Raw genomic sequence first — 15,542 nt, forward strand, 5'->3', positions numbered from 1 at the left:
GCCTGTGTGTTTCTTCAATCACAGAATCCCTCACAGGTCCACTGCCATGCTCACCATCCCATGGGTCGTCTCCTCTGTTTCTCCTTCTCAAACGTGGAGGGGGAGGGTGGTGATCTCCCTGTTTCCTGGTGCCCGGCGCAAGTCCGACGTTCCCAGAGTCTACAACCCCTCGTGGCTGCTGCCGATCATAGGAACCACTATCTTGAGCGCAGACCCCACAGTTGCAGTATTTTTAAATAAAACCTCTGTTTGCTCCATTTACAGGCCAGTTAAGGACTCTACGGAGCTGACAGCAGTCGGACTGGGCAGATGGACCCTGCAGGAGTGCTGCGGTGTTTAAAGCTTGTAAGGAGCTGTAGGCATCAGAACTGGGCAGGAGGACACTGTGTCTCTACTCCCTGCATTCCCAGGTCCACACCATCAGCATCACTGCCTTTACAGCGGCTCCAGCAGCGCCCGCCATTTCTTTTTACTCAGAAAAAAAGTTGGACAGTTAGCCCTGTGTTAACTGGAGATCAGGCAAGTGAGCAGCAACTTAATTGATAAATACAAGAATCAAAGGTGTCTGGGCAAGTGAGACGTAGAAAGGATGCTTCCTCTCTTGTAGCAGAATCTAGAACAAATAATCATTATTTAAAAATAAAGAGTCTGTTATTGACAGAAGATGTGTCGTTATCTCCTCAGGAGGTCATGATTCTCTGGAACTCTTCCTCTCAGAGCAGAGGAACATTTTTAAAGCAGGGATAGATACATTCTTGATAAGCGTAGGGTTAGTGGAGCTGAGGATTCACTCATATCAGCCATGAACTTACTAACTGGCACAGCAGGCATGAGAGATCGATTTCTGCTCCTCACCATACGTTCATATATACTAAAGTTGAATATTCTGGAAGCAAGCTGCTTTCTTAATCTCAATTTTTTTTCTCATGCTGTTCAGGGAGTGTTGTTGCATGACTTTTCCAAGAAATGTTATTACAGTATCTGGAGATCTTAATAAAACTGAGGTGTATAGCAGAGAATGTTAGTCCAAATCAAGCGATGCAGAACGACAATGTAAATAAAACATACCTGCTTTGTTTCTCTATTCCAGTGGGTCCAAAACTTCCCTTCAACTTTATCAATTTCTCTACTTGGTACCTAAGGGCAATAAAAGGTGTGCTGTGATACTTGGTTTGTTTATGATAGATATTTCAGTGCTATTTCTATTTCTTTCAAAGTCTCAACAAAATGTGTGCAGTGGGAAAGATAGAATTCAGGTTTTTACTCAAAAACTAAAAAAAAAATCTTTCATGCAACTTTTTCACCTCAAGAAACTTTCTTCAACTGCAAAAGAAACGTGAACATTATATCACTTTTTCAAAACCTGCTCCATTTGTTCAGACTTGTTTATTTGCAATTTCACCCTGTCTTTATTGTTCTATTTCAGAAAATAATCAACATTTAATAAAACACCTCATTGATAATAACTTATTAGCCGTTATCATCAATTTTTAAAAAAAATCATTATCAGCCATTTCAAGTATTTAATGTTATTGGAAGTAAATAACATCTAAAGTTAGCCCTAAAACTTTGTTCCACACAATAAAAAGGACTACAGTCCATTCCTCTCAATTCGATCCACAATACATATTATTTACATTCACACTAAATACGTAAATAAATGATTGAATAAATGCATAATTGTTGGGTCCATGGAAACAAAATTCATTTTGCCAGCCAGAGCAATCCTGAGACGATCCATCAATGTCTCAAAGTACCTTAAAAGAAATGGTTTCATATGGTTCTGCAGCAAACAACAAATACTGCCAGCGTCTGTCAGGTGGTTCAATTCGTTGTTCATACGCAGACATAAATCGATGGCGCGGTATTACACTTTCTGCAATTTCTGGATAATCAATCTAAAGGATAAAATTGAAATTTCTTTTAATTAAGCTAGCATTTCACAGATGCACATTACCTTGATAAATACTTTTGACTTGTGGTAATATTCTAGCAGCTTGATTGCACATAGGAACATAACATAAATAGAAGCACAAATAGGCTACCTCTCTCTCAACCCATGGCTGCGTGTTAGGCACAATACAGATACCATCTACCAATTTGTCGATGACACCACGGTTGTCGACAGAGTCATAGATGGCAATGAAGAAGCGTACAGGAGAGAGATCAGCTAGCTGAGTGGTGTCATGACAACCTTGCACTCAATGTTAGCAAAAATAAGGAACTGATTGTGGTCATCAGGAGGGGGAAATCAGAACACACACCAGACCTCATTAAGTGGAGAGATGTAGTGATGTGTCATGTATTATGCTGACCGCTTACTATTGGTTATGACTGTAGATTGGCTCCATCCTACTGGTATAACAGATGGTGCAACTTATCCCACTGGTCAGTAGAGGTGGCTTCTTCTGTTAATAAAACTGATATGCCATAAGCAAGGACCATGCTTATATCATTCCTAAGGCTTTTATTAACAGAAGAAGCCACCTCTACTGACCAGTGGGATAAGTTACACCATCAGTTACACCAGTAGGGTGGAGCCAATCTACAGTCATAATCAACAGCAAGCAGTCACCATAATACATTACATCACTACAAGAGGGTAAAAAACTTCAAATTCCTAAGTGCCAACATCTCTGAAGATTTGACACTGAGTAGACTGACAAAAGTCTGCCATTATATTAAGTACAGTAAAATCCCCATTATTTGGCACCTAGGGAGATTGCGGATGTTGGATATACAAGTTTTCCGGTTGACTGAGGCTCACGCTTCCAACGTCCAACTAATGCACCTGCATTAAGAATACATTGTTTAAAAGACAAAAGAGTGCAAAATGTAAAGTAATTTGAAAAATATCAGTCTTGTAGTCTTTAATTATGTAAAGTTCACTTTAATCAGGCAATTCCCTTAACTTATAAAATTTAAATTCGAACTCCAGTTGCTGGCGCTTTAAGCGCTGCACTAGCCGCTAATCTAATCTAACAGTGCCGCCATCATAATTAAGACTTGCCAACTTTAAACTTGCGTATTTTTTTTACCTTCCCTATATGCCAGTCTATAGGACAATCCTGATATAAATGTCGCCTCAAAATCGGGTTCGTCTAATATGCTGGGTCCAAATCCTAATCTTGACAGCAAAGTCTCAACATCACTACCATCTTCCTCATCCCCCTCTCACAGGCTCCGACTCAAGTGCCCTGGTCAGGCCCTAGCCACATTCTACCAACTTACAACCCGACTCACCGCCATGCAAGTGCCCCGGTCAGCTCACAACACACCTTCCTTGCGCTGACAACCCGGCTCGCCTCCAGACGAGCATCCCGGTCAACCCCGGCGCACCCTCCTCACGCTGACAACTCAACTCACCGCCACGCAAGTGTCCTGGTCAAACCCTCGGCGCACCTTCCTCACGGTGACAACCCAGCCCACCGCCACCAAAGTATTCTGGTCTGGTCCTCAGCCACCTTCCTCGTGCTGACAACTCAACTCACCTTCAAGCCAAGTGGCGACATCAAAAAAAAAGAATGCGTGTGAATTGAGGGGCATTGCCTGTTCGGCAGGGCAAAATTGCGCGTGTCCATGAAGTTCGGCATTTCCCCAGCGGGATCCACCGCCCAGTTTTATTTATTTGAAATGGTCTCTATGTATTTATTTATTTATTTTCTCAAATTTGTTTTTGCCGGTTGGTTGAGTTTTCAGTTGATTGAATTTGGGATAATGGGGATTTTACTGTACATTGCTTTGAGTACTATTCAATTACCCGTTTTAATGTTGAATAAATTTGTCTAATAGTTTATAGCCAGTCACAATCCAATAGTGAATATTCTTCTACCTATTAAACTTGGCAGTGTATTTCCGACTCCAATGTTGAAGTACAGTGACAGGGGTCATTCCCTGTTTCAATGCTGAATTCCTTTACTATGATTTTCTAGGCCCAGAGGAACTTCACTGTTAACACATTCAATAACTGCTGTCATTTTAGCAGGTGTGAAAAATCTGAACAGGAAAGGTGCATTCCAGTTAACAAAGAAACCAAGCAGAACAGATGCTAACCTCATAAAGTCTCTGATACTGAAACCCAAACTTGTAAGAAGGGTGTGAGACTCAAAAGTCTGCAGATGCTGTGATTGCAGTAAAAACACAGAAACGCTTGCGGAACTCAGCAGGTCCATCATAGGAGGTAAAGATATATCACTTGACGTTTCAGGAAGAAGGGCATTTCTTATCCATCTTTACCTTCTGTGGAAGCTGCATGATCTGTTGTGATCCTCCAGCATTTTTGTGCTTTCACTGTTACGAGCCAAAAAGACCACAAAACCCAGCAGTAATAGACATTCAGAAAGACAAGTGGTTTTTAAAACAAGTTATTTTGAATCAACTTTAAACATGAAAATAGAAACTCTATACTTACACTTTACTCTATACTAACTCAAATTAACCCCCTTTTAATTCTAAGTGCACGTGTATGCAATGTGTGTGTAAATTCAAGAAAAGTTCTTTGGTTCACAGTTCAATCTCACTTCTTCTTCCAAGTTCTTTGGAATGCAGGCAATTCTTAAACAGAATTTAACATGGATAAAGTTCACCAGGCGTTGGTGCTTGAAAGGTAAATGTTTACTGCTCGGGAAGGTTCTTGTAGGGTTTGCAGAGAGAAATATTAGTTGTTCCAGGATTTCCAAAACTGAGGTACCACCATTAGTCACCTCAAGGTCTCGCTGATGAAACTTGTCTCATCAGGCTTTTCCAGGTGGTAACCTCTTCCTCTAGGCCACCACAGAGCTCCACTCTGTTCCTCTTATTCCAAAACATCAGTCAGATAGCACTTCCAGCCATCCACTGCTTTGGAACTTTTCATCAGTTCTTCCTAGATTGCACTGTTCAGTGTCCCACACACACTGACTGAGAGAGCTTGTGTCCTCTATCTCTCTCTCTCTCCAACTGAGACTCCAGTAAAAAGCATGTGACTCATGTGACTTGCAAAACCCCCACCTTCTCCAGCAAACAACAGGAGTTCTTCCTTCTGCTCAAGTATAAACAAAACCCAGGACTTTGAGCACTTTGTAGAAAGGATACTTGTAGTCAGCCTGACTCCAGCAAGACAATGGTCATGCATTTTATGAGCCATTTCCATTAGCACCTACTTGTGAAATGTGCATAACATTTTCCAGAGATCCTGCCATGTGAATTCTTCAGTCTTTCAAATGAGATCGGTTTTAAAATGTGTGTATGTATGTAACCTATTCTAAATTTTACCAAATTCCTCCCAAAATTACCAAATTCTCCCCAAATATTTATACTATTACATTACATTTCAAGTCTTGGTCACTGGGTTCTAGGATGGTCAGTTAGTACTGACATGCACAATACCCTCTCCCTCGTCCTCTAAACTTAAATGCAAAATTGTGCAACATATTTCAACTAATATAATGAAACGAACATGGGTTTTCCACGTCTGTTTGGCTCATTGACTAAACAAATGTGCTCTTTTTTGCTGTAAAGCACAGCTGACATTTTAAACTATTTCATAATTACTCAAGTAGAATTGAGCTTTGTATCTTGGTTTCTCGGAAGAATGCTACGCATATCATATGCAGACAGGATAACAAACGAAGAAGTTCGACAAAGAACAAAAACAAAATTCTTTGGACGCATCATGCGAAGAGATATATTAGAATATTTAGTTACAACTGGAAAGCTGGAAGGAAAAAAAAGCAGAGGCAGACAGATTATGAAAATGATAGATGGATTAACATCATGGTTAGAAACAGGGGAGACAACAACTACAATTCGGAGGGTCAGAGACCGTGATGGATGGAGAGACATGATCTCCCAACTGAACGGCAAAGCACCTGAAAAGAAAATCTTGTTTTGCTATGAAAATGTAAACCTCACAAAACCTTTTTGGGAGTAAACCTCACAATTTTGGGAGTAAAAACACAAAAATACTGGAGGAACTCAACAGATATATATCCAGTGTTTCACTTTACCTCCAATGAATGCTGCATGACCTGCTGAGCTCCTCCGGCAATTTTGTGTTTTTACTACAATCACAGTGTCTGCAGACTTTCAGCCCAAGACTGCTTGCTCAATCATCCATGAGAAACAGCCATTTACTCAAGATAATAAAAGTCAACTCGATTCAATCTTCTTGGGAGTGAATCCTTTTGGAAACAGACAATCTTCTTGGGAGTGAATCCTTTTGGAAACAGACAGGTGATATACTGAATGAAAGGATGGAAACTACCACAGTCAGTGCACAGAGAAAATAAAATGAACATACCTGAAAAAGGAGACTTTGCTGTCCCATTTCTGCATCTCTCTGTTTGGTCACTATGAGAAAAAAAAACATTAAGATTTTTAATGGAGTCAAGACGAATGCTGGACTATCAACCACTTTACTTTCTAAACTTAAATATTAACTTTAAAATCTTCATGTTGTAGGATAGTTAATGAATCCCACAACATTCAAAAACTTAAGAAGTTTATTGGAATTTACTGACTGAACATTATTTTACCCTGACTCCAATTCCTAAGTTAAAACATTTTAAATTATTTTCTCAGCTCTTTTTCTAATATTTCACACTGACACATTAAATATCAAAAGTTTCCAACCATATTTACAATGTTGCACCTGCCAATTTTATTCTGGAAAGATAACCATCATTTGCCAAAATGGTCCATAAAGTCGCAAATACCTTTATAACCTGGGCGACCAATCTTCACAAATTTCTTCACCTCCACTTTAACTTTCTCGGGGGCAGGCTGTGCTGGCGATTCTTTTGCCTCTTTTGCTGCTCGCCGTGCCCTGAATTCAAAGCAGTGAATAGACCACTTGGTGTGGAACCACTATATTTGTCATGTATATATTCTACACCCTTTTCAGTTGCCAAAAAATTCCTGAAGCAAAGCACATTTCACCCAACTGCTGCCTGAACATGCAGTGCATAATTTAAAACGCCTCATCCCACATCTGCATTGTCCCTGAGCATCTAACTAAACTCCATGTGTATCACACTGTTAACTCAATTTGAAAAGGAAAAGCAGTCATTCTGCAGGTGGGTTTCTGAACTTGCTATTTTTGTGCATCCATAAGTTAATTCACTTGGTACAATCAATTATATTTCCTACAACAGCCCAACGAAAATTAATTAGGCACACAATTCCAGAACTGGCAGAAATAAATGCCTTCAACGGAGAAATCCAGGCTAATAGGTTTTTGGCCCTTGTTTCTGGGCAGGTCCCAAAAATGCTCAGCACGAAATGCACAGAGAGGTGGCCCCATAAAGGAGAAATAAAGATGTGGAGTGACACAGATTTGCACATTACTGACACACAGGAAACTTCGGATGTTGGAATCAGAAACTAACAATCTGCTGAAGGAACTCAGTGGATCAGAAAAAGGAATTATATTGGGCTGGAGACCTCCATCCTGGAACATCAACTATTCTTTTTCTCCCACTAATACAGTTCAATCTGCTGTCTTCTTCCAGCTGACTGTGTTTAGCCTTAATGCATTAGTGTCCTGGGACGCAGCTGGTGATTATTATTTGTCACATGGAAAGGTCACATAATCACAGGAATTGCTAATCCATGGGGGAGGGAATAAAAGAGCGGGCAACATAGTAAACTCATGCTGGTGAAACAGTCCCCCTTCTGATCTATGCTGCAACTACAGAGAATGATACAGATGGCTATATCAGCCTACAGATGAAATAAACTTCTATGATTTAAACCACTATTCATGCCTCTGTCTTCCCTTTACAACAGATGGAGCACTGATACTTTGATAAGGATTCAAAGCAAGAGCAGGAAAGGACATTGATTTTCCAAATAAACACCTCCATTCTTTGCAAAGATCTTGCATTCAGCATATAAGCAAGACATATATGGAAGATCTTAAGTGTGCTGACTTGCATTTGCAGTTAAATTGCTTTTCAGAAAGGAAAAGTCCTTATTTTTGAAACATCTCAAATATCAGTGCTCAGATTGCAACTTCACATCCAATATAGTTGTACACTTACAGATTAGTCTGGTGCTTTTTTCCCTGTGTGTGTGCCAAGTAACTCCCCTAAAGAGAAAAATTAAAGCACAGGCAATTCCATCATACAAGTACATATGCAAATCTAACATGTTCGTTGCAGAGATGTTTTAATTGCATAGCTGAATATACACTTCACTATTTCCATTTCACATCCTCAATTCTATTCTGATCTTTCCCTCACAAATCACAGAACCAGGATAGATGTCCCCTTGCCCTCACTTTACAAACCACCATTCAATGGATTGGCTTCTGCAGTTTGTAACATGGCCATGGTGATATCACCAACAGATGCATTTTCTTTTTAATTTTTAATTCCACCGTTCCTTCTAGGATGCTGTGGTTCACCCGTGCAGAGTGAACAATTCCATTCCCTTTCCTACGTATCTTGGTGTCCAACTGCAGGAACTACCAGATCTTCAATAAATTCCCTCCACACCATCTAAGGCCCCAAACAATTTTGAAATGTGAAGCAATGACTTACTTGTGCTTCCTTAAATATGCTGCTCATTAAATAGTTTCCTCTAATTGGAAAACCAAATGGAAACTAGGTGCCCATTTTGTAGACCATCACCCACAAGGGTAACCATCAGTTCTGACCACTTTAATTTCCATCTCACTTCCACTGGGCCCTCAGCTTGCACTAGTATTCTAACAAAATTCAATGCATCGCCTATTGAGGCAAATTATTGCCTTTCAGTCTTGGTGGTGAGTTCGACAAATTCAGATCAGCATTTTGATTTCAGATTTCCAGCATTCACTCTGCATTGCTTTGCAAATTTCAGACAATTCTGCATTTTAAACGCCCTGCAAGTATTTGTGCCCTTTCATCTGCACCATCATCCTTTCTGCCATTTAATCTTTTTCCTCTGTTTTTTTCTTTCTCTTTCCCTCTCTGCCTGTGCCACAGCTTAAAACTTTCTTCCTTGCAATTTCTAGATCTAAAAAAGGTTGACCCACTGAAACTTGCTCAGTCTTCCTCTCCACAGATACCATCTAGCCTTGGTAGTTCCAGCATTTTCTACTTTTGCTTTCATCTTTACAAGGATTTCATCTTGACTAAAAACAAATTAGGTCAATTCTCCCTCAAGAATTATCTGAAGTCGCTCTAGCCTTGGGAAATATATAGTGACAAAACATTTACACTGCAAGTTAAAACTTTCAATATTTCTTCATAAAATATTAAAAGTAACATATGACGTAATGACCCATTATCTCTTGTTAATCCAAAAATAAAATGATGCGCTTTAAGTTTATTCATCCAGCTAACAACTGCTTTCCAAATTAGCATTAGACTAATTTTATTATTGTGTTGAAAATTAAAAGCATCATTCTGATATTAGAGTTTGACAAGAACATCAACAGATATTGGAGTAAAGTGCAACACACAAATGTTTCTTGAGAATTTCAGTGGGCCATGCAGCAATCACTGGAAGTAAATGACTATGGATGCTACGTGACCTGCTGTGTTTCTCCACCACATGTGTGATATTTCTGGGCAAATAAAGGCAAAACAGTGGCTCCAGGTTCAATTGTGACTTCTGGTGCTGTCCATGTGGACTGTGCACATTCTCTCTGTGGTCATGCAGATTTCCCCTTGAGGTTCCAGTTACCATCCAAAGTCTCAAGGACAAGTTAGCTGGTAGGTTATTTGCTAACTATAGCCCCTTTCACATTGCCAACCCTCCTAGGAAGTGAGTAAACTTACCGGGCCTGCTGCACTCAGGAGCCTTTCCCACTGCCCCATGATTTACCTGGTTAATTGGCAACCTGGCATTTTAAGGGGTGGGGTCCCACCTCCAGCGGTGACAATGCGAGAGCAGGTTGTGTTTTCCCGCCGCCAGAAGGCGATGAGTGAGTCAACTCGGCTAGGCTCTGACACTTGTCCCCACCAAGTATCAGAGCCCTATTGAATTTAACAGGAATTTAACTCACCCTGCCCGGTTGAGACATTTCACACTGCACAATTACCGGGAATGGACCCGCTAGATTAGCCGGTTAACCCACACACGGAATCGGCAGCGGGAAAGGGGCTTGTGACTTGCCTCTAGTGAGTAGCAGGATTTAGGGAAAGTCGATGAATAAAATGGAATTGGTGTAAATGATTGCTTGGAATGATGAGCCAAGAACCTGAAAATTTTTAGAACACGACCCTGAAATAGTTAAATTACTGAAATGGTCTGGAAGTTAGCACCTAGGCTTCATTTTTTCTAATAAAGTGCCTTAGGACAAGAAGAAATAGCAAGGGAATAGTAAGAGACAGCTGAAACTGTCTGTTTTCATGCTTTCTGTATAATCAGCAATAATTTTAAAATAAACAGCAATTAACTCAAACCAACCAAACCATCCAGAGCTGAGATAAAATTCCATCCTCTTGCAGTTTCAGGTTACAAGAAAATCATCCAAAATATTTTGAACTTACCTCATTGTTGTGAAGAGTTAAGCAAAGTTTACATTCATATGAGCCTAAATGATTTTTCATAAAATAAGGATCCTGCAAAATTAGAGAAAGAACAAAAAATGAAGTATCGTGAAAGAATACAAGGAATGCAATGCACAAATCACACTAATCAAAGCATAACCTTATTTATGTCAATGGTTTCTAATGCTAACTGTCTCAGCCGTTCTCTTCGATCTCGATTGCTTTCAGAAGAGGAAGCAACCCCTCCACTCCCTGTTTTTCCTCCTGGTCGATGTTGAAAATCCATGGTTATTTGGTGAACTTTATCTTAATCCAAAATCTGAAAGATTTAAAAAAAAACAAAAAGGCAGACATATTAGGCCAAAATGCTTTCCTGATTTCAAAGAAAGATTTTTTTGCTTTATTCTGAACATTTATTTAAATTGATTTCAGATCACACCACACATGGCAATTCCTCGACATAGTGATCACAGCAGTCTAAGTATAATCATAGAGGATACTTGGTAAACCTGAGTGGCTGCCATTGATTACCTCAGATGCCCTTGTGGCTGATTCTTAAGTTGCCCAGCAAGCCTCTCAAGGTTCATTTTATTGTTGCGTAATAATACATTAAAAATGTAACATACAGGATATACTTTAACTTTTGCCTGCCTCAAGGCAAATGGAGTCACCATGAGGATTACCCGGTGCACCTAACAATAGGAGAAAGAGGCAAAAAAAAAAAGAGTCCCTTCAAAGTCACTTAGAGTGTCCATGGAATCACCTCCAGCGCTCTTGCAGCCTCTGCATCCGCACAGACTCCTGTCTGATTCATCGACAACCAGAGCTCCACAACCAAACCTCCAACATGAACAGGAAGCCTTCAGTGCCTGAGCCCTTTGGGAGCTCATCTTGCCTTCACCGCCCCTCTTGAATTCCAGCTCCAACATCTACTTCTACTATTACCAGTAAGAAAGATTAAAGCAGGATAATTCACCTAGCAGTAACACTGGCAACAATTTGAATGTAGCAAAGTTAGTCCCAACCCAATTGACCTTACAAAACATCTGAGGTTTTGTGTCTGAATTGGGAGAGCTGTCCCACAGGCCAGCCAAACAGCAAGACATGATTCTGTGATATAGGCAATGTACGAGATTGCACCATCAAAATCCCCATGAATGTCCTGCAATGCTCTAGCAGGAGCGGCCCAATCAAAGTAGAGACATAATGGAATACAACAAATGAGATAGATGTTGATCTGAAAACCAGGCATTTGTGAGGTAGCATGGATCATCACCAGTAGCAGAAATACCCAGCAATGTAATGTATAACCTAATGGCCTATTTTATCTACAGGAATACAATTAGTACCAAGCCAGGGTATTCTACTCTACAATTGGCATCAGGCCTGCCTATGCAATGAGGTACATTCTGTAAATCCTAAAGCACTTTATAAGGACAAAAAAACTGTCATAAGGTACAATCTGGTATGCAGCAGGAAAGTATAATTGAGGGCCCAAATGTATACTTCTCATTGGTAAGGAAACAAACTCCGTAGTTGAAAAACTCAAAAGGCAAGGTGAAATTTCTCATGCAAGTCTCAAGATTCCTTTATTACCATGTAATAAAGCAGGTACATTACACAAAATTTACTTTAATCTGCCTAAAGGCAGGCAGATTTGCAATCAGCAGAAATTGTTGGGTGCCTCAGTCAGAGGAAGAGAAGCAAAAGAGAGTCGTTTGCCCCACCACCACTGAGTGTCTGTGGATTCACTTCGAGTGCCCCTGCAGCCACACAGACTTCAGTCCAAACGATGACATCCACCAGATCAGATCCTCCAAAATGATTAGGACATCTTCAACCCCCTTAGCACCCTCTAGCATCCCAGTTCCAATACCTGGTATCCCTTCAGCCAGTCTGCAGTCCACAGTCTGGCGTGAGTCTTTTGACCAGTCACCAGCAGCCCGCGTGGGTTTCTCGCCTCGAGCTGCCAACAGCCTGCCACCAGCTGCAGAGCCCCTCACAGGCCAACCGCCAAGGTCACCGTCCCGTGGGTCATCTCCTCTGCTGCTCCTTCTCAAAAACAGGGGATGGTCTCCCTGTTTTCTGGTCCCTGGAGTCTGTAATCCTTCGAGCCTGCTGTCAAACGCAGGAGCTGCCATCTTGGGCCCAGAACTCACGTTGCAGGATTTTAAAATAAACCTCCATTGGCTCCATTAACAGGCCACTTAAAGCCTATACAAAGCCATGGGTAGTTGAATTGGGTGGTAGAACCCTGCAGAGCAGCACTTTTTCTCCTCTCCTCGCTTCCTGTGGGTCTGCATAAGTGGCAGCACTGCCATTACAGCAGCATCTTCTCCATAAATAAAGAGCTACTCTGTCTTGGTGGGCTTAAACTCGTGACAACGGGTTGAAATTTATCCCAGGCTACCATGGAGACATGGTGCTGCTGCTCTGTCTGAGATTCTTAAATTTTCACTGGGCAGAAGCGAATACCAGGTGACTGGAGGATGGCAAATGTAGTCAACGTATCATTAATCATCCACTTTGTATGGAAAAATATAAAATTATGTAAGGATTTGATGGGAGATTATTTCCATTGTCAAGTGAGAAGATAACTGCGGGTCAAAGCCTCAAATTGTGGGAGAATAGATTTAAGATTGAGTTGAAGAGAGAACTTCTCCCAGAGAGCAGTGAATCTTTTGCAGATAGACTGATGTTTGAATAATTTTGGAATTGGGAATTTATAGGAAATGGGCAGGTAAATGGACCCAAGTCCACGGACAGATCACCTAACCCTAATGACAGAACAGGCTCAAAGTATCAGATGGCTGACTCCTGCTATTTCTTGTATATCACACACAAATTTAGTTCCAATTGATTTCCATTACTTTGGTTCCCCACCTTCTGTGTGAATATATTACAGGTACTCCCCATCCCATGTCCATGTTCCATTCTGGCTGACCGATCGTATCTCGGAATGGATGCACGTTGGAATGGCCCTGTATTCCTGTTATAGTTTGTCAAATACAACATGGCAGCCTCCAAGGCCAGATCTTGTGAGAGGTTGGTCACCAGCCAGTTCTTGCAAGAGGCGCCATATTCCATATATATGCCCAATTTTCATCGTAATCGCTTACATTTTTTCTTTCATTTTGGGGCTCCTCTTTTAGTGATGTCAAGGAAATGTGCTTTGACAGACCCAACACAATGTAGGTTGCGAGGTTACACTGGTGCCCCTAGTTACCCGGCACCACCTTGGGCTCCCAGCAAGAGTGGGGACAACAGGCTCCTGGCAGAAGCAGGGATGCTTGCCTCCAGGAAGGGTCAAGGGAGGCTACAACCTGTCCAATATTTCTTTTAAATTTTGGTCGCACGTGCGATGGACATAAGTTGCATAGGTTGTAATTTGGAGAGTACCTCCAACCTTATGCAACAATTAATGTTAGTTAGCCCCAATGATTAGTTTTTGGAAATCAAATATATATCTATAGTGATGAACCAAATCTGTAATTTAATGGTGAATTTGGCATCAATCAGAATGTTGGGATAGCAAATGCAAAATATTTCCCATGAATGTTTTCCTTTTAGTGAAGCTGAACTTTTTCAACACTTAGATTTATGATAATTAACAGCTTAATGAACTTGTATTTAAAATGTCAATACAGTATTTTTAAAAAAAGAGGTTTTGACACAATGCTCTTTCTTTATTAGAAAGCTTGCTGGAATTGATCTTGGCAGAAATCAAACTATGAAACGGGATACATGCTGTATGGTGGGATTGAACAGTATAGTGCTGTCAGCACCCTCTAATCAAGATGAAACCACATTCTGGAAGACAGTAATGGGAAAGATGCAAGCATATTGAAGAGATATAAATTCATGAAGAGGTTTCAAGGAGAGGATTATGCAAGAGAGTTCCAGAGACAAACTTCAGTTTGGAAGGTTGTCACCTTTCAATTCAAACATTACTCTTTCAGGCAGAACAGTACACGACAAGAGTTTTCATTAATTTTAATTTTATTATTTGTTACGTTATATAGTGACAAGGACCACCCCTCAGCACCCCCATGACCCCTGATGATCCTATTCTGTCCCTAGCCAAGGATGTCATGCGGGCTGCCTTGAGGAGAGTGAATCCAAAGAAAGCATTCTGTCCAGATGGAGTATCCAGCCAAGTATTAAAAATCTGTGCTGACCAACTTACCAATGTATTCACGGATTATCTTCAACATTGCACTCTGGCAGGGTGTTTCAAACAAGCATCAATTATTCTGGTGCCCAAACAGAGCAAAGGAATCTGCCTTTTCAACCAGTAGCACTTAAGTCAATAGTGATAAAGTATCTTGAAAGGCTGGCGTTGAAGCAAATCAACTCCCATCTGAGCAGCGACACGGATCCGTTCTAATTCACCTATTATAGCAATAGGTCTACGGTGGATGCCATCTCATTGGCATCAACAACAAAGCTCTGGAACACCTGGACATCGCATTTATCAGGATGCTCTATATTGACTACAGTTCGGCATTTAACACCATCACCCCCTCAAAACTGATCAGCTGACTCCAACTCAACACTCCACTGTGTAAATGGATCCTGGATTTCCTTACCTCCAGTCCACAATCAGTGAAGATTGGCAAGAACATCTATTCCACAATCTCCATCAGTACCAGAGCACCACAGGGCTGAGTTCTTAGCCCCTGCTCTACTCACTTTACACCTATGATTGAGTGACTCGGTAGGACAATCCCACCACCCTCAAATTTGCTGAAGATATCACTTACAATGATCAGAATCTATTTTGAATAAAGGTAAGTTGGGGGTCTACCTGTACCAATGTGATTTCTTTTCCTTGTCTGAAGGAAATGCTTTGTCCAATCAGCACATGCAGATCACTTCCCACACCACCATCCCTCTTAAATGTTATCATTTCAGTGCTCCTCTTGTAGTGACGTCAGGAAAACACGCTTTGTCTGGCCCAACGCCTTTCTTTTAAAAAAAAGGTGATTTGGAACACACATGCAGATTGCCATTGCTAGGGAGGGAGAGAGTGATTGAAGAGGGAGAGAGAGTGGCGCACGTGTTCCAAATCACAAAGTATTG

General features: G+C 40.9%; 1 protein-coding gene across 1 annotated transcript in view; it reads right to left on the reverse strand.

Annotated features, from left to right (window-relative positions):
* sf3a2 (splicing factor 3a, subunit 2) overlaps positions 1-15,542 on the reverse strand; it is a 28,003-nt gene that overhangs the window by 10,028 nt on the left and 2,433 nt on the right. Inside the window, exons 2-8 of the mRNA XM_069928716.1 lie at positions 10,621-10,779; positions 10,461-10,532; positions 8,022-8,068; positions 6,696-6,805; positions 6,281-6,330; positions 1,758-1,898; positions 1,069-1,137 (exon numbers count right to left, since the gene is read on the reverse strand). Coding sequence (XP_069784817.1) covers positions 1,069-1,137; positions 1,758-1,898; positions 6,281-6,330; positions 6,696-6,805; positions 8,022-8,068; positions 10,461-10,532; positions 10,621-10,746 — 615 coding nt within the window. The 5' untranslated portion in view covers positions 10,747-10,779. The remainder of the gene's footprint in view (positions 1-1,068; positions 1,138-1,757; positions 1,899-6,280; positions 6,331-6,695; positions 6,806-8,021; positions 8,069-10,460; positions 10,533-10,620; positions 10,780-15,542) is intronic.

Source organism: Narcine bancroftii, chromosome 3 (assembly GCF_036971445.1).
Source record: "Narcine bancroftii isolate sNarBan1 chromosome 3, sNarBan1.hap1, whole genome shotgun sequence".
In the NCBI taxonomy this organism is placed as follows: domain Eukaryota; kingdom Metazoa; phylum Chordata; class Chondrichthyes; order Torpediniformes; family Narcinidae; genus Narcine; species Narcine bancroftii.